General features: G+C 42.0%; 1 protein-coding gene across 1 annotated transcript in view; it reads right to left on the reverse strand.

The window, feature by feature from the left end:
* The window catches only part of GRK3 (G protein-coupled receptor kinase 3), a 79,912-nt gene that overhangs the window by 16,065 nt on the left and 38,271 nt on the right, over positions 1–25,576 (reverse strand). The window contains exons 4-13 of the mRNA XM_074159320.1: positions 21,058–21,159; positions 19,757–19,831; positions 17,616–17,677; positions 16,554–16,605; positions 15,806–15,897; positions 12,921–13,020; positions 5,919–5,997; positions 4,597–4,727; positions 3,660–3,754; positions 2,055–2,162 (exon numbers count right to left, since the gene is read on the reverse strand). Of these exons, the coding sequence (XP_074015421.1) occupies positions 2,055–2,162; positions 3,660–3,754; positions 4,597–4,727; positions 5,919–5,997; positions 12,921–13,020; positions 15,806–15,897; positions 16,554–16,605; positions 17,616–17,677; positions 19,757–19,831; positions 21,058–21,159 (896 nt within the window). The remainder of the gene's footprint in view (positions 1–2,054; positions 2,163–3,659; positions 3,755–4,596; positions 4,728–5,918; positions 5,998–12,920; positions 13,021–15,805; positions 15,898–16,553; positions 16,606–17,615; positions 17,678–19,756; positions 19,832–21,057; positions 21,160–25,576) is intronic.

Genomic DNA, 25,576 nt, shown 5'->3' on the forward strand with positions numbered 1-25,576 from the left:
TACTAGGGAAGGATGAAGCAAGATCTTAAAGTAAGTAGATGAAACAGAAGATAATCACAGATACCACAACATTACTGACTGGGAAGATATTTGATGATATATGGTAAATTATCATCCTTATCCCTTTCCTGCTTTATTATTCTGAGTTTGAATTTTTTCCTTTTAGCCATAGAAGACCTTAGAATATTACAGATTTACCATGAAGTACTTAAACAACAACATGAAAGAAAGCAGAAACATTTCAATATGAGATTTTTTAATTAGATTTAAGATATGTCCCCTGTTTCTTAGTTTTCTTCAAAACCTTGAGGGAATGATATTTTTCAAAATTAAAATGTTACTTGCTTATCAATACACTAATTAGCTGTTATAAAGCATTTTGTCTTGCCACATGGCAGCCTGTACTAACTTGTTTCAGCTGGGGACCTGCTACTCAAGAGTTATTTCCCTTTTATCCTCAAAAATGTTTTTGATTAATGGATCTGATGGACAGAGCAGGACTTTAATTTTTGTTTTTAAGCATGACAGGTAAGAAGGGAAAAGTAAATGGTGAACATATGGCCTGATATACTTTGACAATGAAGCTCTGCATAGATCAGGGGAGCAAATGATTCACTGGAGACTTATGGGCAGATTTCATGCCAGACTAAATTTACTAAACGCCAAGAAATGGCACCATGTGCCCAACCCTTGTTTTGGGATGTGAGTTGTTTAATTGGCTTCAGAACAGATGAGGAAGGATAGTTCACAATGAATAATGCTTTGGCTTCTGGCCGACCGCCGATACCACCCCGCTCATCTCTGTCAGGAAGAATCACAGCCCACAAAGACTGAGATCTCTCTGCCCTGTAAATCTGAGTTTCTGTGGGACATAGGCCCATTTGTGCTAGATCTTTCATCCCACAACTCCATGCCTGTGAAGGAAGAACCATGCCAGAGTCAGCTGGATGCCATAATCCTCTGTGCAGAGGTGACTCAAAAGGAAAAAGGTTCAAAAGGAAAGATGAGGAGTCCACAGTGGTCCTGTGTGTGAAAGACGCTCTCCTCTCTCCTCCCAACAAACCCAAACTGTTGTGTGTCTTGCCACCTACAGCATGATGCTGTCCATACTTAGAATTTTTTTTTTTTTCAATTTAAACACTATTTCTCTTTTTATTTGCATGCTTACTTTTAGTCTACTTGGTGAAAAATGAATGTTAAAGTGATACAGCTTATACTTCAATTCAGAAGACACCTTAATTCGTACAGTGTCTGGGATAGAAGTAAGAGCTTGTAATTAATTACTTGGGAGGACACAGGATGATATAATTAATGATCCATCTTTACAGAGAAGCACTCTGAAAAGCTTGAAAGATTTCTTCTGTTTTGCCATTAACACTGAGGATGCTATTTTCAACAAACGCTTGCCAGTCAGTGCTTTTTGACTGTTCAGATAAAATCCTGTAGCCTTAATAAATTCTACATAGGCATGTAAGTTTACTGGGAAGGTAAAGCTGTAATTATCATATAGTTTTGTACACCAATACAGCCAGATTTAGCAAATGGAAGCATCCACACATTATAACTTACCGTAACGCTACAGAAGGGAAGACTGAGTGAGCGTCATGTGAAATGGGAACAGTGGAGCAAAGAGTTTCATTATAACAGCAGGTCTTCAGCATTAAAATTAAGACCATAATTTAACAGAGCTGCTAGTGTATTAAGGAATTAATAACATCATATGATTTAAAATGGTAACAATTGCCAAGAGCTGAGTAAATTGCCCACCAGCAGAATCAAAAGAGCGGACAGAGAGTCTGCCTTCCCCACTGCCCCACACCTGCACCTACTGAAAGCAGCAGGGCTTGTGGTTCGTTTGTTTTGGAAGCAAAAAAAGCCTGTTTTAATCTCACGTGCAGACAAGGTCTAAGTTGCAGAGATAGCAGAAAGATAATCATTTTAGATAATATATAGTACGTTACATATTAGTATTTCAAGGGACAGACAATGATGAGGCCCGGACTAAATAAAAATAAATGAAAAAAAAAGGACACAAGACATAGAAGTTCACTCACCCTCTCAGAAGTTTGAAAAGCATGCAGCCTAACGAGAACCAGTCCGCACTGCTATCGTACGCCGTTCCCTTCTGGAGCACCTCCGGAGCCATGTATCCATGGGTACCTCTGAAAAACAGAAAGGGACAAAATCTTGATTACAACCAAAACTACCCTTGCAAAAAAAAGAGATAAATAAGAAATCTGTGTTTCCTCAATAAGATAACCTAATTTAAAGAGAATTAATTTTAAACACAGAATCATGGAATGGTGTGGGTTGGAAGGGACCTTAAAGACCATACAGTGCCACCCCCCGCCCTGGGCAGGGACACTTCCCACCACACCAGGATGCTCAAAGTCCCCTCCAACCTGGCCTTGAACCCCTCCAGGGATGGGGCAGCCACAGCTTCTCTGGGCAACCTGGGCCAGGCTCTCACCACCCTCAGAGTGAAGAATCTCTCCCTCATATCTCATCTCAATCTCTCGTCTTTCAGTTTAAAACCGTTACCCCCTGTCTTATTTTCTAGCCTAAATCAGACTTTTATGAGTTTAAATTGAAGCGCAGGAGAAGCAAAGGACCAGTTACTCCTTCTGCAAGTGGAGTGTGACTGGGGAACCGTTTGGAGCTGGGCACCAGCTTGGCCAGTGTTCCCTGGACACTGGTATCAGTTAGGCAATTTTTATTATTCAAATTTGTTTGGTAATTATATAAGTTGTGTGATCTGTCCACTCAGTTTACAGGACAGACAGACATCAGGACACAGTCGAGGCTCCTGGTGTTCCAGGCCAGACAGCTCCAGCCCTGAGACCCGTCCCTACCCACAGAAACAGCCCCAGAAACAGGGCAAGCAGAGCTGGATTGTGCTCTCTCTATATTTTCCATATGTCTCCTCCCAACAAACACCCAAGAGTTGGGTTTTTAACAACAGGACACCTCCTCCAGGAGCCATTGCTGGTCACCACCAGAAAACAGTCACCACAGACCGCTTTTACCCCTGATGTAATTGGAACCTACAAACTTTATCAACAAGCTACTGAACTGCAAATCTTTGAAGATACAACAGGATGAAGCTTTCCTTTTTGCATAAATTCTGAGACTAAATCAGGGCAAAGGAGGACCTAAGAATAAAACGTGCCAGATAAGATGTGGAATCCACGCACAATCCAAGAAATTCAGATCCCAGTTATAACCTGATGCCAAGAGGCAGAAAGGAACACAATTTGCCTCCAGTTCTACAAAGATCCAGAAAGAGAAAGACACAATAAATCCTGCTTTTTTCAGTCAGTTTCAGAATATTTAATTACCCATTTAGGATAATTAAAACAATCTGGTACTTTTAACTCAGTCAGGTTCTTATCTTCTCTGAACAGTGAATCATCTCGAAATAATGTGTCATCTTCCAGCCATGCCTACACATCAGCTGCTACAACTGAGCAGGAAAAACAGAAAGAGGAGACTAAAAAACCTTATTAGAGTATCCAGCTTTGCTGAGTTATAAAGCAAGCCTAAGTCACACAAGTGGTATTTTTTTTTTTCCTTTAGGTAAAGATAAATTATGAAGACGCATAAAGGATTTATTTAACAACAGCTGTACGTGCAGCAAAGCTCCCATAAACAATACTCACACGCTAGCGTGGGGCTTCTTTTTGGAAAAATCACAAGCCAGCCCAAGGTCTGATATCCTCACGTGCCCATGTTCATCCAACAAGATATTTGCAGGCTAGAAATCCGCAGAGACAGGAAGGTTACTGCTCGGTATTTTGCAGTTGACAGAAGTACAAATTCTCAGAACGCAGAACTCATTCTCAAAAATCAATACTCTCTGGTAATTGGTAATTGCCTTTTTTTTTTCTTACATCAATATACCAGACGCTTTCTAGAAAAAATGTACATTCTAACGGAGCACTACCATCAATTCCAGAGGAGATTATGAAATACTGATGAACAACAGAAGAGAAAAAAAAACACAACCAAGGTTTGAAATGGAAAATACATGAAAGAATAAATCTGTTCTGGCCTCAAGTCCACATTGCTTTTGGTTCTTTCACAGAAGGGGTTGTGTGGGGCTCTTACATCCTTTATTTGCAACCTACACTCTGCGCTCTCCGTGCAGACTTTTTTCCTCACTTTTATTGTCACTTGGCTCATGGACACCACTCTCGGAGCAGTCCTCAATGTTCCTATCGTCAGTGAAACACCCCTGAACAACCGACTTCCTATCAGTCTCCCATCACACACGCTCCTCCTTCAGAGCTCTCAGAAATATAGCGTAACTCTCTAAATTAATAGCATCATTAAGATGGTGAGAGGAATAACACTGCACAGGATTTATTTTCACCCCAAGGAAGCACCTCCCAGGCCTGTTAAACTGGATAATAACACAGATTAGAACTATGTCAAAGAGTTATTAGAAAATTCAGCCAAAGATAAACAAATAATCTGCATTCTTCCCAAGAAAAGGTTTCAGGTAAGAGACTTCATTTAAATTATCATTATCTCTGGATTGTTTGCTGCTATCTAACAACCCCCTGGCGTGAATGCAGTCACTACGTTAATCATTACCTTTAGGTCTCTGTAGACAACGAAGCGATTGTGCATGTGTTCTAAACCCAGGATGATTTCAGTAGCATAAAACCTCATTTCTTTTTCAGAAAACACTCCATGCTGAGAGAGGTGGTAGTGCAAATCTCCTCCTAAAATTAGAAGAATTGAGATGCGATTAGAAGAACAGTAAAATCTTGCCTCACAGGCAGAAAGCGTGATATGGGAGGGGGGAACAGCACAGCATTTCTATGTTCTTATAACCTATGGAGCATAGAGGAACCTGGACATACCCTCTGCAAGTATACATGGTGACAAAATACCTGAGAATGTTAATAGATAAATTTGATCAATCTGAAACTCCATTTAAAAAAAAAAAATATACATTTACTTCATACACATTTGCATTCAGTGACTAATCCAGCAACTGAGTCTTCAGGAAAAGGATTTCCACAGCAAGTAAAATGCCTTCATATACATAGGTTTTTGGAGAACTGACTAAATTAGCGCATAGAACAGCCCAGTTTGGAAGGGACCTCAAAAGGCCACCTGGGCCAAAACATTCAACTATTCATGCTGGGGATGTTATCACACTTTCCTAGTCAAAGAACAGGCACAATACAATGTCACCCTGAGCTAATCCACACATCAAACAGCGAATATTCCTAGGAAACTGTTTCTGATCAAGCTACAGATTTAAAATAATCAACCAGTTACTTGAGTTTGACCTACAGCTTAGATCTTAATGAGAATCTTCACTCGCAAAACACCAAAGCTCAGCTCTATTACTTAAAGGATACGAGCTTTATTTCTCAATTAACTTTCCAGCTTTACAACGTGGTACGTGCAGATGTGTCCAACATCTGTAGGTGCTCACTGAAGGACCACAGTCAGTCTTAATCCCACAAGTGCTGAGCATCCTCAGCAAACGAGCACTGCAGCACCGACTCTCTCTGTGTGTTCTCACAAGAGTTACGCAAAAGCTTCTAGGTATAATTTCTTTCATTTGAGGATTTTCTTTGCAGAGCTCTTTATAGCAGCCCTTTCATTTTGATTCTGAAAGCTGCATCCCTGATCTCATACATTTCTCCACACAACCATCATTTTCTTAAGCTTCCAGCCTCATAGGCCCTTTGATATCTTTATTTAAATACATTATAAAGTATCAGGGATTTTTCCATCTGTTCTGTACATTCCCTGCTTTAGATGAATTTACCCCTCCCGCTCGCAGGCCGATGCTTCACACCTCGGTTTATTTTCCCCCTCATTCTCCTCATGATCTCAGCAAGTTCTCCTGCCAATAGTTCTGTAATGCTATCATCATCTGCTTGAGTCTCGCTTACCATTCATCAGGTCCAGAATGAAACAGAGTTTGTCGGGGGTGTGGAAGGCATAGGTCATACACACTATAAAAGGGCAGTCCTAGAAGGAAAGGAGCAAAGACTTCATCTCAGGCAATAAGCAAAGCACTGCTTAGAGAAGCTAAAAATACATGGGACATTTTTCCTACGACGTTTGCCTATATTCATAATAAATTTTGAAAGCAATTTGTGTACTACTCTATATACTCTGATGTTTCACTTACAGTTTTAAGAGATCTTAGATTTTGCTATCTCATTTCAATACAAAAATAAAAAAAAGCTACGAGGAACCAAAGGTTTAAAAAACACAGGCAGCATCACTAACTTCTCAAGACTTGAAACTACAGCAGCTAGAAATATTCTAAAAATATTTACCTGAGTTTGCACTATATTTACATGAAAGATACATCAAAGCTAACAAGCTTTAGGCCAGCTCAGAAAAAAATAAAGCTGTTTTCACGAAGCGTAAAGGATACGCACTATTTCCCACGACTGCACGGGGAATGTTCAGCTGCCGAACACTGACCAAGAACCTGAGTCGCATCATGTACAAAATCCAAGAGGAAAGAAAGTTTTATCCTCACCTATACATTAAATGCAGTTACAGTGGTAACACTGAGCTCCCCGGTGGAGCTGCGCCAAGGTGACAGGGAGATGTCCTGCCACCCCCTGCCGCCCTTCAGCTCTCCAGCGGCATTTGCGAGAGATGATTAAAAGGAACATAAAATACACGGGGAAGGAAGTCACAACTCTGAGGCGTACGCGATGCACGGGAAGCAAGACCGTGGATTATGCAAAACCCAGAAAACAAGCATGGGGGGTGCAGATCTAAGGTCACCATCGAGCAGCCAAACGCAGGGCTGGGTTACGACGATTACATTCCCGCTTTAACCTGAATTCACATCAATGTCTAAGACAAGCAGCCACTAAAAAAAAAATAAATATATATATAGCAGGGAAAAACACCTCTTTAGTGCATATGATCTGTTCAGTGTGCTGGTACTTCCATAACGCACTGAAAGACGCCATGGCGGGAAGTTGGCAGATCCTCCTCTCTTCATTAGGCCTAGGGGTGGCTAATTAACAGGGGGTGGCAATTACCTCGTCGACCCCTTCTCCACAGCCATAGGAAATCAGTATTTTTTGGTTAGTCTACAAGGAAAAACCTTGCAGACTAACCTTGTGTGGAAGCCGACCGGCCTGCAAGGCAGCCCCGACTGACGAGGGCCTGGCCCCCATGGCGGCAGCCAACGGAGATGAGATGAACTGCTGAGGAGGCAGGACACCACGCAGGAAGCACGAACGTGACCTAACGTGACTTAAACACTGTGTTAATTGTTGCAGTGCTGATAGTGAAAGCTCTGGGAATCTCTAACAGGAACACGCTTCCTTCCTGGTTGAGGAGCAGCGAGACGGGGCGGCCTTGGGCAGAGCAGGATCTGTGCGGGGGAGAGGGAGGAGATGGCGGCACCATCCCCACCGGCCGGCAGAGCTCAAGTCAGCTTATCCTTCCACAAAACCACATAAAGCTGAGATATAAAGCTTTATATACTCAACTATAAACCCCAGGGAGTCCCACGGTGGACTGATCCTTCACAAATGTTTAACCCTACTGTGTTTTATTGCTTACTGCACCCAATTCCACACACACCCCTGCAGGCACCCACCAGGAACATCCTGGAGAAATATGCAGGAAAAATGCCTAAATGGTCCTAGAAATAAGAGGGCTACAGTCAAGGCAGCTCCTGAAAGGAGGGTGTAGTGAGAGGGGGGTCGGTCTCTTCTCCCAAGGTACAGGCGATGGAACAAGGAGAAACAGCCTCAAGTTGCGCCAGGGGAGGTTCAGGATGGATATTATGAAAAATTTATTTTTACACCAAAAGGGTTATCAAGCCTTGGAAGCGGCTTGCCCAGTGGTGGAGTTGCCATCCCTGGAGGTATTTAAAAGCTGGGCAGACGTGGTGCTGAGGGACATGGGTCAGTGGTGGGTGTTGGGTTGATGGTTGGATTTGATGCTCTAAAAGGTCCCTTCCAATCTCAACAATTCTATGATTCCATAAAAGACACTACCTCTCATTACAAACTTTGTACAGCTCAGAACTGCAGACTATCATAGCTACCACTTAACTTCAGAACAAAAGCTTTAGTAGAATTATTAACTTAATTTTCTGAATCGACTGGATAATTCAAAAGCATCCCCAAGCAAGCTTCCTACAACCTTGGAGCAATCTATTTACCCAGAAGGATTTCCTGTTAGAATTTAAACACCATATGTAGAAAAATAAAAGGGTGTTTTTATAGCAGAACATAGTATGCCTGTATTTTTATGGATCTCATTTTTTTAAAAAGAAAAGATAACTGCAAGTGTAAATGTGATGCATAATTCATTTTTGCGTAAGCCTTCCTAATTTAATCACTACCCTCTTCACTGTTTAACGGAGAGAAGAAATTGTAGTACTGTGATATTTTTCTGACACAAAAAACACTACAAAAGAGTATTTTCCAGCACAAAACAAAAAAAAAAAAAAAAGAAAAAAAAGCCCTAAAATGAAACATAAAGCAATAAAGCAAATTTCCCAAGAGAGTAACACTTTGTTGCAGTAAAGCTTCTGCTCTGAAAAAATAAGGGACAGTATGACAACAATGTGTCAATTAAAAGTAGCTTAAAAACAGTTCCTTACACGCAAACAATCCTGGATTAAGTCCAAAAAAATCGCAGAAGACTTATTTCTGCCAATAAATAATGTGGAAGGAAAAAAAATAATAATCAGAATAACTACAACAAATCGTAGGAATGTAATATTTTAAAGACATGAGCAGGCTAACAGTTACTTCAGCAGGAAAATGTTGATTCTGACCCTTTCCTGCAATCCGAGCACCTGGGTTCAGAGCACGACCGTAGAAATGAGAGCAAAAAGGTAAAAAGGCATGTTGAGAGCTTCGAGCAGCTGCGCAGCACGTTGAACTGGAGACTAGCTCCGTCCTGAGAGGTCTCGCTCTGAACGATGAGCAGGTCATCACCTGAAACACTGAGCTGTTATCCCTCATTCCCACAGATGGTCCTTCAAGTGACTACCAAGATTTGGGAAGATATTCCCTTTTTCGAGCGAAATAAAGACTTAAAAATCTTGGTACACGTGAAAACAAAGTACCTGTTCTTCTCAGAAAAATAGTAACACGATTATAAATCTCACATATTTTATTGTTCAGTCTGTCCACTTCTGATAAGAAGTGTAAGAAGAAGACATGTAAGAAGTTCCATCTCAACATGAGGAGGAACTTCTTCACTTTGAGGGTGGCAGAGCCCTGGAACAGGCTGCCCAGAGAGGTGGTGGAGTCCCCTTCTCTGGAGATGTTCAAAACCCACCTGGACACGTTCCTGTGCAACCTGCTCTGGGTGGACCTGCTTTGGCAGGGGGTTGGACTACATGATCTCCAGAGGTCCCTTCCAACCCCATATCATTTGGTCATTCTGTGATTCTGCTATACCTTATAGTTACCATGCCTTGAGGGAATCTTGAATCCAGTATTTAGACAAGTTATCTCAAAAAGAGCTGAGTAAAACAGCTTAACTGCCTAGTTTTTGGGGGACGAGAGAACTAGAAGACACAGTAGAGCGGAGCCACAGCCCTGCAAAGGTCTCCTTTAAAGAGACTGGGGGAATGACCATCTCCTGACCAGCCAGGTCATTAAATAACCACTTCCTGCCCCAAACAGCACCTTTTGGCAAATCGTTTTTATACAGTCCCATCAGCAGTTGACGGCCTCGGTGATTTCAGTGTTATAGTTTTTGAATGTTAGGCAAACGAGGCTATTACAAAAAATAATTTTCTGTTCCTTTTAACAGAAATATTTTCCCCGCTATGCTATTTTCTAAGAATTTCAAAATGCATTTCCAGCATCTCCAGACTGAACATCTCTGTGGAAGAGGAAGACAGAGCCTGCACCCCTGCGGACGAGGGATCACAGACCTCGGGAACAGTTTGTCCGTGTGACACCAACAGTCGGTGACAAAGCAAAGACACCGGTGGAGAAGGCAAATAAGGCACAGCCCGGGTTTTGCGTGACGAGGCCAACCCGAGCGGTTCCCCGTGCTCTGCAGAGGTGTCTGTCGTGCTTCCGAGCTGTGCCGATCCCAAAGGTGGCCGCGAAAAGCCGCTCTCACAACGCGGCCACCATGTGCTCATATTTGGGAGCTCCCGATTCAAGCAGCAGCGGCGAATGCCAAAATTTTAGGTGGATGAACAAAAATGATTACACAAACGTGTGTGTCATCTGCACAGCTGTTATTATGCACCTCGCAGAGACATCTGGATTCCCAGTTAAATGACTAATTGTACTATGATGAACTTCCCAGTCCCGTTTTGTTCCGGGCAGTGTATAAATCCTGTCGTCGGGGAAGACACGCGCCATTCAAACCTAACAGCTTCTATTCAGGAATGAAATTAATTATTTTATCATTTTCATACCTATTTAATTCTGCATTTTCAGCACGCCCCAGCACCTCTTTCAGCAGCGGGTGTACCTCACCCGAATGGGTAACATTTTGTACACCTCCTCTCTTTTTCAAACTCTCTTTCACATTTCTGAGACTCTAAAAAGCAGTTACGCTCTAATGAGCTGATAATCCTTAAGGAAAAAAACCAAATGGTTTGTCTTGCTTTTCTGCTGCTAAATGACTCGCTGTGCACTGTCGTATAAGAAAACTAACTCCGCCATTAGCAGCCTTGTGAACAATTTTCTTTTCGAATTGCCAGACATGAAAATTCCCTTTGAGTACCGGAGCAACAGCATCACAAATTAAAGTTAATAGGACAATTATTACTAATTTTGCCTAGATTTCTTGTCTAGTCTCCGCTGCAGAACTTCACCCCACTGGCTCTGAAGACTCCTGACGCTTCTGGACAAGCCACAATTTAACTTTAGTGAAAAGAGTTAAATTTTAAATTGATCAAAAAGTCTAACCAATAAATCCCAATTGTTAATTTCACACATAAAAAAACCAAAGAAATACTTTCCAATCATTTCTCTATCTTCATGCTGAAGCCAAATGTGAATGTAATTCTGTGTTAAAGGAAATGCTCTGAGTTTTCATTTCAGTGAAAGGCTGAGGCAGGGGAGGAGATTCCAACACAAGGCACAAGAAGAAACACCTCGTCCTTCCTTCAGAGCTTTTCAATAAGAAAAAAGTTCAACCTTTTGATGACACCTTGATGTGTAGCTTCCCCAGTTTCTGGTTTAGGATTTGCCTTCCCAGGATATTTCTACCAGCAGAGGAAAACGATCTGATGGGCAGCAAGGACAGTTCAAAAGCTAATCTTCTAGGGACAAAATTGCAACCAGCTTTCCCATTCTATCAGTCTGCACAGCAGAGCATCTCCCATGCCTATCGTGAGGCTGAGAAGTCCCAAGTCTTGTCTGATTCATGGTGTTTTCACTCGACAATAAAAGGGCACTGTTCAGCAATTATAATTCTGCATTTATATGAAAGCCCTGAGAAACGCATCTCCGCTTCTTCAAGCCGAGTTTGCAGAAGACAAAGGCCACCCCAGCACGGGCAGTTCTGCAGCTGCGCCCACGAGCGACGCAGCGCGATGCCCCAGACTATGTGTGGGCAGGAGACAGCCCATCTCGAAGCCCGAGCAGACGGATGGTGGCCTGGTTTGAGCCGCAGGAGGTCACAGGCGGAGGAGGTGGTGGAAGGGAGAAAGGTTACAGAGAGCATTTGTTATTCGTTTGGTGGCCAGCCCAGCCCAAACCACGACAGATGGGTTTTCCCCTGAACGGCAGAAGACAGGAAGGACGCTGCGCACGCGCTTGAAGGATAAAATGATGCTAAATGCATCACAAGGGGAATTTTTTTAAAAGAAATCAGTATTTGCTAAGCCTCCTGGGTGATGCAGAACCAAACCCAGGACTTAGTCTGTGCAAGACACAGATGTTGTCTCGGAGCAGAGCACGGTATTTGCTCTCTGCCACCTCGTGAGCAGAAATCCTCCTGCACTGCAGACATGATGCTCTTTGCACCCCTCTTGTACAAGCCTAGAACAAAACCACCCGCAATTCCTTCTCCCGCTTTTTAACGGCGCTGGGAAAAGGGGATGCGTTAACACCGAGCCTCAAACTGAACGTTTAATTCGCACAACGCAACAGTCGTGAGGAAAATTAACCTTTTTACCAGCATCACACGTAACCATGGCGACACCAGCCCATTTCCAGTTCTGTTTAATGAGGCCAGTGTACTCAGAAGGCCTCATTAAGGGCCTTCAAAGCCTGCTCCGAAGCCGTCTGAGCACGACGTACTGCAGCCACCACCAAACTGCTCTTCTGCAGGTAACAAGATCTGGTCTGGTGAAACCAACACCAGTTGGGTTGCTTTTTGTGCACATTACTGATACTTCTAATTTTAAATAGACTTGTACTCTAGGGCAGACTTACTTGGTACACCTGGATAGGTGTTCAGCTACAGTACACAAAAAAAAAGATATGAGTGTCACAGGAAAGGGAGGAAAAACAGGTAACTGAAGGCTTTTTTCTGAAATAGCATCTGTATTCTACAAAAGTGTTATGTCACTATAGCAGAAAAGGAAATTCCTTTACAAGACAGAATAATGCTTTAGAAAAGTTTCAAATATAAATACTTGAAAAAGGAGTATTTAAAAAAACAGAAGGGGAGGGGGAGAGAGAAAGGAAAAGGGGTGGAGGAGAAAGAGAATCAATTATCTAAGAAATGGGAACCTCCTCAAGCCTCTTCAGCTGAGGTGCTGATTTCTGTAAGCACCCAAACTGAAAAGCTTCCTTTTCCATTCTTATTTCAGACACACTGCTAGAATCAGGGGGAAGGTTCCGGGGGGGGTTAACATTTGCATGTCACACAACTGAATTGAAGGAGTATGTATTATATGTAATAGCTTTTACATAACATGAGGAAAAAAAAAAAAAAAAAAGAAGAAAGAAAAAGAATAACAAATCAATGATACTTACTCCCGTACTGACAAGAGACAGCATAATTCTTTCATTTAAGGCTAATGTTTCTCCTTGCTTCATCTTGATTCTCTTCTTATCTAAACATTTCATTGCATACCTGAAAATATTAACCGTTCAGAAAAAGCACCAGAAAACATCTCCTCCCATACTCAGTATTATTCACTAGCAGTTATGCCATGCATATTTACAGTATCCTTTAAGCAAGCTCTTTAAAGACTTAAACTCAGTACTAAAACCATCATGACATCACCAAGCAAGAAAACTTCCCAAATCTCACAGAATTAAACATCATTTTCAACAGAAGCCTCCTAACAGAAATGTGCTTTAACGAATAATTGTGTCCAAACAACCACAGTGATATAGGAATTACATATCATACATGCATTTTTTAATACCTACAAGCAAGAATTTGCAGTATGAATTGAATAACAGAGATTCTGTTCCGGTTCCATTTAATTCTAACAGTTTCAGCTCTACCAGGAAAGCAATAACTTCAACACACGCTGAGTTTTATATATAATTTTTAAGTTTTCTTTCTACTCAGAAAAAGGTCAAGATATCCACAGGAAAGCTTTTTTTTTTTTTTTAATCTTCTACCATCTGTATTACACAAATTAATAAAATTTTGCTAAAAAAAAAAAGCATGTTACCCTAACAACCACCAAACAAGAGCGGGATATAATACAGTCTGGATATTTTTCAAGACGTTCGGTGAGCCTACCATGAGAGAGCTGAGAAGGACATGTGTGTTCCTCCAAAGAAGATCTCTAGATATGGGCAACCATGGATTTTTAGGCCGCTGGTTTTAAAATACGCTCAGGAAAACACCGTGTTACAGCACTGCGTCAGTGCTCATCAACAACTGCCTACACCGTGACAGCCCCGTGCAGCAATGGCCTCGTGTCACCTTCGCTCCCTAAAACAGCCACGTCACTCCTTGTCATGCGTGTGGTGTGAGGGGGGGAAGAGTGAGCGTCAACACACCGGAATCTTACGTTTCCAAAACAAGGAATATATTCCCAGCACGTGCTCTTGCCGAGGAGTCTGCAAACGATGACTATAAATAACATTTCACACCCTACCCTTTATTTACACCTGGACATCACTGATCCCAGTGAACGGCTGGGGCTGTTTAAGGCTGATGGAAATCAAGGATCTCGGTCTTATTTCGAGTCACGTGCTCCAAAAGCACCATGATCCCTCCCCCTTCCGCCTGCTTTCTGCATCGTACTCCTGGCCCCTATTTAGACAACCTTGAAGGAGGTGACGTGAAAGAAGCCTCAGGTGTGTCTTTGTGGGTTAGTGAAACACCGATGGCATTTACCTTGGAGGGGTGGCTTCCCATGCTCCTTGCAGGCAGTAAGTGCAGCAGAGGCAGCCATCTAGAGTGGACGGGATCTGGATTAGGGATGGGTAAACAGGTTTGGATTAAGAAAGAACTAAACCAAACCTCTACCCAGACACTGAACCTAATCTAGAGTTTTCCTTCAAATTTGAAAAAAGGTTTGTTTTCCCGCATTTCACTTCCCTTTACTCTACTTATATCTGATAAAACCTGTCCTTTGCTTCCCTCGCTGTTCCCGAGGCTTATCCACCTCCTGCCAGAGCAAAACTCAAGACACAAAAACGACTGGGAATCTGAGAACTACCTCTTCAGGGCGGACACCTACTTAGTGTGGCTCCAGCTAAATAAAATGTTTATTTTCATACATGGACAAATGAATGAATTGTAAATGGACAAAAAAAAGTACCAAAGCAGGAATAAAGACAGTATTGTTAGTAACAGGATTAATATAAATACTTCAGGTCACCGCAAAAATACTGAGCACGACAGCAACATCGAGATGTCTTCCACTTGTTAATAGCTCAGAAGTTTATTATTATCGAGGGTGCCAAGCACACGCAATTGCCAGTGAAGCCAGATGTAACTGCAGAGACTTGGCACTTCCAACATGCTTATTCAGAAGAGAAATGTTTAAGGATGGTCCCCAGACTAGAATTGTCAGGAGAAAAGCAAGATGAAAGGGGGAGGTGGGGTGTAAATAAATAAATAAATAGATAGATATTGAGAACAATTTGTTAAATCAATGCCCAGATGTTCAAAACAGGATATAATGGGGCAATTATGCCTAGAGATTGAAATCTGTTGATCGGGAGAAGTGTATGAATGGCAAGATCAGAAAAAAAGAAAAAAAAACCACAGAGGGTTGATCTCGGAGCTCCCACCAAGAGCTCTGATAAACACAAGTTCAACACTGGAACTACATTCTTTCAAATGTTAGCAAGGATCCCAGCTTTCACCAGCGAAACGTGCTCATCGGGGCAGAAACTTCAGCAATTACACAAATCTAGAAAACCATAGTCAGAACCTGCCCAGGCACGATCCCGCAGATGGAAGAGCCCCAGGGTGACATCCCCGGGTAACCCTCCATCCCTATGTGAGCACCAGCTGCGGGATGTGCTTTGCTGGTGAAGAACAACCTCCAGCAGAAGAGAGGTGAGACTTCGCACAATCACCATGGTTTCCACAGGAACATCCTTCTGCCCTGTCAGGCTCTGATCCAGGAAACCATTTAAGCACATACTTAATTTCAAACACATGTGGAGTCTCCATTAGTTCTGACATTAGTTAAATGAAGGATGTGCTGCTGAAGAGCCCTGCGAGGCTGAAGCCCCACTGCACGGCATGAACAGGATCAAATATCGAACTAAGCTTAAAGATGATCCAGAAATCAGAACCTCTTGGGATAAAACTTAATTACAAAGAACTATACAGTAATGCGATGCTTCTTTCCAGTGATTTTGTAAGAGACAACTGGAAGCGGTTCCTTATTAGTTCAGAGTTTACAATTACCACTAAAATAAAGTGTGGATATACTCACATTTTTCCAGTGTCTGCTTTTCTGCAACCATACACTTCACCAAATCCCCCTCTTCCTATTATTCTATGTACACTAAAATCATTCATGGTCAGCTGTGAATGCAAGAAAAACAAAACAAAACCAGGCTTCATCTTTCAGTACGAAAAAGCTTACTGTGAAAACATCTAAATAATCTATTATTGCGTTAAGATATTTAATTATTGTAATTCATAAAGCAGTGATTGTTTTGGAAAAAGGAGCCCCTTACTGTTTACATTCCAGCATACTTGCAAGCACTACAGTCTGAAGCACAAACAAGACGAATGAGACTGTTGTTGCCAGAGACTGACGGTCTCATTCATAACGCAGCCTGCGGAAAAGGAGGGCTATTTTTTACAGGGAAAATCGTAAAAAAGCAGTGAGAGAGACAAAACCAGAGGTGGAGGTCCGGGGTGCTGGGGACAACGTCTGAGCCGTGGTGGGTGGGGAAAAGGAGACGGAGGGTGTCTGGGGCTGGTACAGAGAAGCAGTTGTAGCAGTTCGGTTTCTTTCAGTTATTATAAAAATCTAAAAGCTATTAACTCGAGATGGGCAGAAAGGACATCCAGAAAGGAATCATCAGGACTGTTTGTCTCAGAATAGCAGAGCAGATCAGTAACATTCACCACGCTCTTTAACTTAAAGGCCGTTTCAGAAGCAGTACTCAAACCCGAACATTTTCTTTCCTGTATCAGCCTTTGACAAGATAAATACACTTGTAAGTACTTACGTGAATATTTAGTTCTACGTTTTTCCATTGACAGAATCTAGTAAACTTGTCACTGTAGGAAAAAAGTTTTAAAGTTGTCTGAGACTACTGTATAAAGTATTATCGGAGTCTTGACATTTTCTATATTTAAAATAAAGTTTGCACTAGGGCGTGTTGTGATATTTATTAAATGATACTCTTCCTTTCAAAGAATTGTAATCTTACCCCCACCAAGAAAAACAATTACCAGGCAGCGCACACTTAATATTTTACATCCTTGTAAGAGAAAGGTATCAGATAACCTTTATCCCTGTAATTGTAAGTGCTGAGTGTGTCCTCACCTCTCTCTTTCAGAAGGTTTTTAATTTTCAAAAACAACTAGCTAAGTTTGGAACTAGCAAACATTTAAATTACATAAAAAGAACGATAATTATAAGAAAACAGAGACAGGTCGATTTACATTAATGAACCTCCATATACCCCGAGGAACATTTTAAACTCATTTTATCTTAAAATAGGAAAAACATAGTAATATCACAAACTGTAGCAGGAAAAAAAAAAAAAAAAAGAGTTTCTCATTTCTACATAAATAATTCAGTATTTATTTTCAGAGCAAGAAATAATAGTTCTGTGGAGGCATTGTTATAATTATTTCAGTTTGAGTGCAAAATACCATTGAATACAGTGTATTTGGCTGCTGTGGGACGAGAACCAGACCTTTTCTTGCTTAAATTGCAAGAAGTCCAGATCCAAACCAATCTGGCTCTTCCAGTCACACACAAGGGATGGTCGCTCATGAGAACATCCCACAAGACCAAAGTTCTGCGGTTTTAAACTTTTAAGATCAAACTGCAATCTATTATTCTGCTACACGGAAAAATCTATCGTCTTTACAATTTTTTCACTGATACATCCTGACATTAATCACGATACTCCACAAAGCTATTTGCAGAAGCTTGCTGATAATACAATATTAATTAAATGAAGTTTATTCAACATTTTAAGCCTTATTTTACAGCAATGCTCAAGGGACCCGGCTTCCTGCTACATTAGGTAGAAAGTTCGGATATGGCACGTTCATACCTTTCCATAAATTTCTGAAATATTTTTCCTCGGAGACTATCACAAATTTCTTCTATATATGGCTAAAAAAAAGGTTAAGAAACACAATTAGTATTTAAGCATACAATAAACTGCTTCTGCAATACTACCCATTACATACACCTCACGTTGACCCTATACAACCTCAGCATTTACTGTGTTTTCCTCAAAGAAGGCTTGATGAAGCATTTAAGCTTCATTTAGAGCTTTTGGAATCTGAGCAGGTGCGTTGAAGCCAAGCACAAAATATTTTCATGAGCTAGAAACCCTTAAATGTTTGCCTTGCAGGAGGGGAACTGTACAAAACCCATGTGTGGCACCTGCCTGTGGCCAACAAGTCGCAGAATCACAGAACGATATGGGGTTGGAAGGGACCTCTGGAGATCATGTAGTCCAACCCCGCCTGCAAAGCAGGTCCACCCAGAGCAGGTTGCACAGGAACATGTCTAGGCAGGGTTTGAATGTCTCCAGAGAAGGAGACTCCACCACCTCTCTGGGCAGCCTGGTCCAGGGCTCTGCCACCCTCAAAGTGAAGAAGTTCCTCCTCATGTTGAGATGGAACTTCTTACATTCAAGTTTGTGCCCATCACCTCTTGTCCTGTCACTGGGCACCACTGAAAAAAGACTGGCCCCATCCTCCTCACACCCACCTTTTAAATATTTATAGGTGTTGATCAGATCCCCCCTCAATCTTCTCTTCTCCAAACTAAAAAGACCCAAGTCCCTCAGCTTTTTGTCAACAGAGAGACGTTCTAGACCCCTAATGATCTTCGTAGCCCTCTGCTGTACCCTCTCCAGCAGTTCCCTGTCCTTGAACTGGGGAGCCCAGAACTGGACACAGTGCTCCAGATGGGGCCTCCCCAGGGCAGAGCAGGGGGGAAGGATGACCTCCCTCGACCTGCTGGCCACACTCTTCCTGATGCACCCCAGGATGCCATTGGCCACCTTGGCCACCAGGGCACATTGCTGACTCATGGGCATCCTGTCGTCCACCAGGACTCTATTTTCAAATATGTTTAAATACAAACACAATATACTGGAGTCTCTACTTCCCAGAGCTGCTGCTTCATCCTTTTGGTGCTTCTCTCCTCTCCGCCCTTACTGAGAAACCTGCACCTTCAATCCACAAGTGACTTTTTTTTTTTCCCAGAGAAACATTTTCCTCCTGACGTGCGATGGCATGCAGCGATCCCAAATCCCAACCCAATTAGCTGTGAGATGTAACTCAAGCAATGTAGTTATCAATTTGTCACTTCCCCTAATTGCAACACTAAAAACAGTTCACCGAGCAGTAAGAAAAACCAAGCCGGGGCAATCTCCATGTTCTTGCAGTATATAAAAATACCTAAGATTTACATCAAAAACATTTAAGCTTATAAACACTCCCATGATTGATGAGGTTCATTTTATGCAAAATACACTGGTTTAATGCACCTAGCTATAAAAATGAGCTTATATCTGAATTTCTTGTATCAAAGTATGTTAGGGCTGTAAAAATACAAGAAATATTTCCCTTCTCATTATTTTCTAAAGTAAACAACAACACAAAAGGTGTGTAATTTTGCAAATGAGCCAGGATATGCTTTATTTTTATATTCAAATGGAGGATAAGAAAATCCCATACTTCCTTTTAACAATTTGGAATTTCACAAAGTTTAAAAAAAATGTAAACACCACAATTTTAATGGCGCAGCAACTCTTCTTTAGAAAGGTAAGTTTTGATTGGATTTTATCTGGTGGAGAGACAGAAAAACATGTGAGATGGTACAAATGCTTAATTCCACACCATCATCAAGTAGGAATTAATTTACATTAAAATTAAAAGAAAAAGGAAAAATATTTTCCAAGTTTTCACATTACTGAAACATTAAGGCGATTTCTCCACTCTGCAGTTTGGTTTATCCCAACAGGATGTGCATCTTCCTGATATAAAGTGCTTTCAATTATTTCATGGCTTAAATTACGTAGATTCAAGGTACAGTTTGCTTTCATATATGTACTTTAAAGAAATATTTTAGAGAAGTAATTCGTAATTTTTATTTGACTTAGAAAAGCTTTATAATATCACTACTGTAGCAAAGAATATGATACCAGGACCTTTTTATTCCGTCTCCTTAACTCACCTGAAAAAGGCTGGCTGGCACTTGTTTCTTGGCTAAATGCGTCTGTACGTGATCTACAGCTTGTTTTGAGAAAGGCTTTGGAAAAAAAAAAAAGAAAAATAAAGATTTCAAACAGTTGGAAATGAGAGAAGCTTCATTTAAGGTCTACAAGCATCATTGTTCTTTGAAAAATATATATGAAAAATATACCTGCTTCAGAATGAATGCTATATAGCTACCCCTATTATATTATATTTCAATCTAGTTTCCCCTATTACATTATATTTCACAGGATATTACTGGGAAAAAATGCAGAATGATGAAGTAAAACAATTATTCTAAAGCAGGAAGGCAGGAGAGGGGAAGATGAGGAGGAGAAAGGTGAAGATAAATGGGTTAAATGATGCTCCTTTAATAAATTCATGAAAAATCCCATATACAGGGACAGCTCCAGAGACAGAAGTAGAGTTGGACTTTTTTTTTTAACCGTTACAGAGCCAATAATGCACATTTCACAAAAAAATTCCTTAAACCCTTCATCCACAGAGCCACACCACCAGGGTAAAACCCACTGCGAATTCTTCTTTAAAATAAGAGCAAATCAAACTTAAATACAGACCAACGGGCCAGAACTTCAGCTGGAGGAAACGTGTGTTTTCATTGACTTTAACGAAGCTGCATCTGTCACAGCGTGACATTAATTTAATTTACCGTATCGCAGCTAAAAAGCGCACGGTCTCTAGTATTTTGAAGGACTGCTTTACGACCAAATAATAATGTAATAAAAAAAAAAAAAAATCCTTGTGTGATCAGTTTTAGATCAAATCTCCAACTTTATCAAAGTTCAACACCCAAACTGTCCCCGCAGAGCCCCCGGCAACTCACATTTTCTTGAGTTTTTGGGGACAGGGTTGGAATTAAGACATTAATCTATGTCTATGTGGGTATGTATCTAGACACACAAACTGCACTCAGCGTATTTTAAAATAGAGATTTAGTTTAAAGAAACGTAAACCGGATAACTCTCCAGATACTTCCTTTGCGTACCACCACGTTTAATGAAAATTGGCACACACCATCGATCGTTACATCTCATCGCTGCAAAAAACCAAACAAAACCAAGCCAAAACAAGCCGAGTTCAGCCCAACCCACCACAGACTTCCAAGGGAAATGCACAGCGCTACACGTAATTGTAGTAACAATTCTTTCAGCAATAAGTCTTAATTGTTCTCTGAATAAAACAGGGGCTATCTTGAATTATCACCGCTGCCAAGCTACTCGAGGAAGGCAAAGAGGGGTGTGAAATGTGGCTGATACACACGTGGGAGCAGGAGAGAAGCTCCTTCATTATGTACGTGTCATAGATCTGCCGGCTTCGGCTCATACGCTCCTCCTCGGAATCCAGTTTCTCGTATTCTTTTATCTGCAACACAAGAGAGAAGGAGCCATGAGGCGAGTGCGTTTCTAAGGATTTTGTACTCAGTTGGTAAAAAGACGACTTTGGCTGAAGTGTTATTTGACTTTATTATTTTCTTAATTAAGACAAAGAAAACCCACCTGCAATAGCATAGTTACAGATGACCTGAGATTTCCCTCCTATCTTAGAATTTTTATGCAAGGAAACGGATTTGCTGGAAGTTGCTACAAAGCTTGGCTTTCTCAAATTTGAAAAGGAATGAGCCAAAGCAGCGTGTTTTCCCCGATTTACCGTTTCCCAGGGTAAGAACCTGTGGGGGGAATTCAGAAGCCAACTGGGCAAGAGGACGGGACCCTGTGAGGAGAACGAGACGAGCAAACATGCCCAACGATGTTAATGAAGGTTTTCTTCGCCTCTGCTCAGCTCACAGATGGAGAGCACTGACCTCGCTCCTCCACCTCTCAAGAGCCTTGACCCCTTTTCCCAGACGACTTCCCCCGGTGCTCTGGCCCATCCACAGCACCTTTTCCAGGCTCCCGGGGCCAGCCGAGGAGCTGTGATATTGCCCAGGCAGCAGAAGCATCATCGCCTGGTGACAGCCCTCGAGCATCCCCCTCCAGGGCGATCACAGCACGTTAAGTACCGCTGCCCAAGCAAGAACGTAAAGCACATTTCAAACTGCTCACGCAGGTCAGCAACAGGTTGAATTTGAATCCTAAAGACGGTTAAAAAGACAGTTTCACAAAATATATCAAGTTTCTTCAGGAGGTCAGTGTGTTTGAGCAACAGCAATCCCATACAGTTCATTTTCAGAATAAAACCTGATAACCGGTTCCAGAAAAAAACACCTCATTAAGTTCAAGGGTTCTTTGGAGCATATTTAGTCTTCCAGGAGTGACAGAATGTAAAAACCATACAAGATCTTTAGGGAGAACAAGTCTCAGCTCTCATTGCTGGACCTTCCCAGCATCAGCCTGTGAGGTCCCAGGGTCCAAATAAATGTAGGTGTTCGGACTTGCTCCAGACCCTACCCCGACTCCAGAAATCCAAAGCGGAATAAGAGCCAGCTGGATTTCACTCAGTGCCTGTCAGAGGAGGAAGAGGCCACATCCGAGCTGTCTGGATTCTCAGCCTACAGAATAACCCCCCCCCCAAAACGATGTACCAGAGCATCCCCTCCTGGGGTGGGGAGAACACACTGCCCGGACCCCCGGGAACAACAAACCCGGCTCCTGCCAGCTACGCTTTCATAGCGAGAACAGCACCAAGGTTAACAGAAAACACATTGTTGAGGACTTTTAAAAGCGAAGATTTTTGGAAAAAAATGTGTTTTGCCTCTATGCCACAATATAGGGGCTTTTTTTCCCCCTTCATTCAGAGGCTGCTCCTTTTACAGGCTGAGCCGTACTTCCCAGCCCTCAAACAGGTCCCCGCGTGACAGACTCAGACCAATCTATCTCTGAAGGTGCAACACCGTAATTAAACTCGGTGTTTTTCTAGCTGGAGTCCTCTTGTTTGCTGACTGTGGTAAGGCAACAGTTCCCCCACCATTTGCCATCTGTGACTACTTCCCCCTTGGGACCAATTTATAATTAAAATGATTCAAAACATCTTCGTCAAAGAAACATTTTTTAATAAATGCAAAATAATGAGAAGTACAGGAGAAAGCCTGATGCATATCACGTTGTCTTACTTGAATGCAACCTCCTGCCCTTCAACATCTACTTTATTAAACCATGTAACTGCACCCAAAGCAGAGGGGTCTCCTGCAGCAGCCCCCAACGGCCACGCTGGCACCAGCTCAGTGTCCCCGCCTGCCCCTGCCTTTTAACCAAAGTCCCTCGGTTTCATAAAGCTTTGGAGAAAAGGACAGAGGGTGACAAAAGTCCCCGTGGGTGACATATCCCCGGGCAGCTGAGCCTGCTCCCCCAGGAACGCCCTCCCGCACACGCTGCCCGACACCGCTCATCACACAGGTGATGCCATGAGTCACCTCTCCTACGATGGCATTTAAGACGGGCGCCTGACGTATTCACAAGCTCATTTTACATCCTTATTTAACAGGACACTACTGTACCACGCCAGAAAAATTCAGCGCTAGGCAGAGCTGAGCCTGTCACCATTTGTAAACGTCACCCGGCTCTACCAGCAGCAGCTTCCGCAGCATCGCTCCTGACCCCGGGACAACGTCCTGGGTCACCACGAATTTCACCGCTTCCCCAAGAAACTCCAAGAAAAGCGTCTGACAAAGTATCTTTTCAAAACTTGAAATCTGAAAAATCTGAACGCATTAGTTTTCAAGCCTCTAGAAGTTCTTTTTCTCTTTTTTTTTTTTTTTTTTTTTCCTCTCTTTTCTGAAACCGATCTGGATGAATCACTCACCCAGAGTTAAATGCTCCATCGTGACTTAAGCTGCAGTGAAGTGAAATCCCTGGAGTACGGAGCCCTTCTACATCAAGCGATTTTTAATGTAGCAATGTACTCAAATTATTCTGCATGTAATAAATGCAGTAAGTAAATCAAATATACATAAAAAAAAAAGAAAAAAAGAAAAGCTTCTGATTCCAGGATGTCACAGAAGAAAACGCAATGAACCTCTCTTTAAATATCTTTAATGGGTTTTTTTTTTCGAAAAGTACATGACAAAGCACTTAAATTCTTTTTAGGCAACGCTTTGCTAATAACCTAAAAATACAATTTCGAATTGTTTCAGAGATAAAGAGGCAGCTAAAAATATCTTGCTAAACAATCTGCTACAACATGCCTTTTTGATTACTTATGACAGCGATATCTTCAGTATATAAAAAGATGAAAACGACAGAAAAAGATTCTTCGTTATTGACAGCGAGTACTTAATTTGAGTGGGGGAACTGTATCTCGCTAAGGATTTATCTCCAAACTGATAACCAGCTTCGCCTATTTTGTGCTGTTACCCCACTAGCAAGAAAAATTTAAAATCATCAGCTTAAGACTAATCCAGACAAAAGGTTATCTCGGGCTGCGTTTCTAATTAATACCGAGCAATAGAGGCTGCATTTTCAGAGCACGTGTGCGTGTTTTAACTGAAACCAGCACCTAGGATGGGATTAACTACAGATTTATATTTAGAGTGTCACAAACGCGACAAGGAATGAAGGGAGCGGGGAGAGTCCTCGTGTTTCCCCAGCAGAGGGTGCAGAAGCACTGGGGGGCTGTGGGAGGGCTGGGGCAGGACACGCTCCCCCAAAAATATTGGTCCTTACAGATCCACACCTGCCTTGGGTGTAAGCTTCCACCTTGATTATCTCCTGACGATGGAGCACAGCTGATGTTAATGAGCTAAAGGTATCAATATAAAGATATATCGATCGCGCTGTCCCTGGGTGGGTGCTACAGGGAAAGAAAGAGGTGCCCAGGACTGGGGTGCTCGGGCACCTCCTGGAGGCATGGAGGAAGCTTCAGGGATGGGGAGGACCAGAAATGGCGCCTCCTCCAGTGGAGGACACGGAGCTTGAGGCAGGAAAGCTGGCAAATGCTCCTTACCTTAACTCCAGAACTAAGATTCACAAGTGAAAAATCAAAATCTCATCCCATTTCCCAAGAACGAACATGGCTTAACTTACGGTGTAAGAGATATTTAACAAGTAGAGACTGAGATGAACCTAATTTCAGCTCATTTCTTACAAAAAGTTCAAATGAACCATAGTCAAAGAGCGTACCTGATGCTAAAGCTAAAGATATTTTAATCTCTATTGGTATTCTTCCCCTTTCCATCGTTCTCTCGGTATTTTCCAAGTTACCTTTTGGCACATGAATGTGGTGAATGAACATCTGGGCAAGTGGATGCTCCAGTAACTTTCTTCCATTGTTTTGGTTTCAACACATTATGCCTTAAAACTAAACATACTTAACTCCTGAAGGACAAAAACTGCAACAGTAGCTTTTAAAATGCTTTGTTAGCTCATGTTTCATAAAGGCAGTTCAGTACCCGCAGATAAAAGCACCGTTAGAAGTTGAGCTAAGTAGGTTTTTCCTGCAAATATTCCACTTTGTAAATCTTAAATATTGACTAAGTATTTATCAGTAGGAGAGAAAAAAAAAAAAAAAAAAAAACAACCAATCGACGCTACTCTCATAAAATACGCTCCAAGAATACTGTACCAAATGACCAACTTGATTAAAGAGTTACACTGCTATTTTTTAAAAGTCTCTTGAACTTGTTTAAAATGATGGTTTTGTCCCTTTGAGATCCAATCGTTACTATATAAAACAGCATCTTTTATGAATTAACCATTCCACTACGAAGTGGAAATGACTGAGGGACAGCAGGGACCCTTCCCAAGCCTCTCCCCCTTCTCGGCATCCCCTGCCCAAGGGCTGGGGGGACAGAACAGCCTTCTTCCCCCCCCCCCCCAGCTCCCCCAAAACTCCATCAACAGCCGCT

Source organism: Numenius arquata, chromosome 16 (genome assembly GCF_964106895.1).
Source record: "Numenius arquata chromosome 16, bNumArq3.hap1.1, whole genome shotgun sequence".
Taxonomy (NCBI): domain Eukaryota; kingdom Metazoa; phylum Chordata; class Aves; order Charadriiformes; family Scolopacidae; genus Numenius; species Numenius arquata.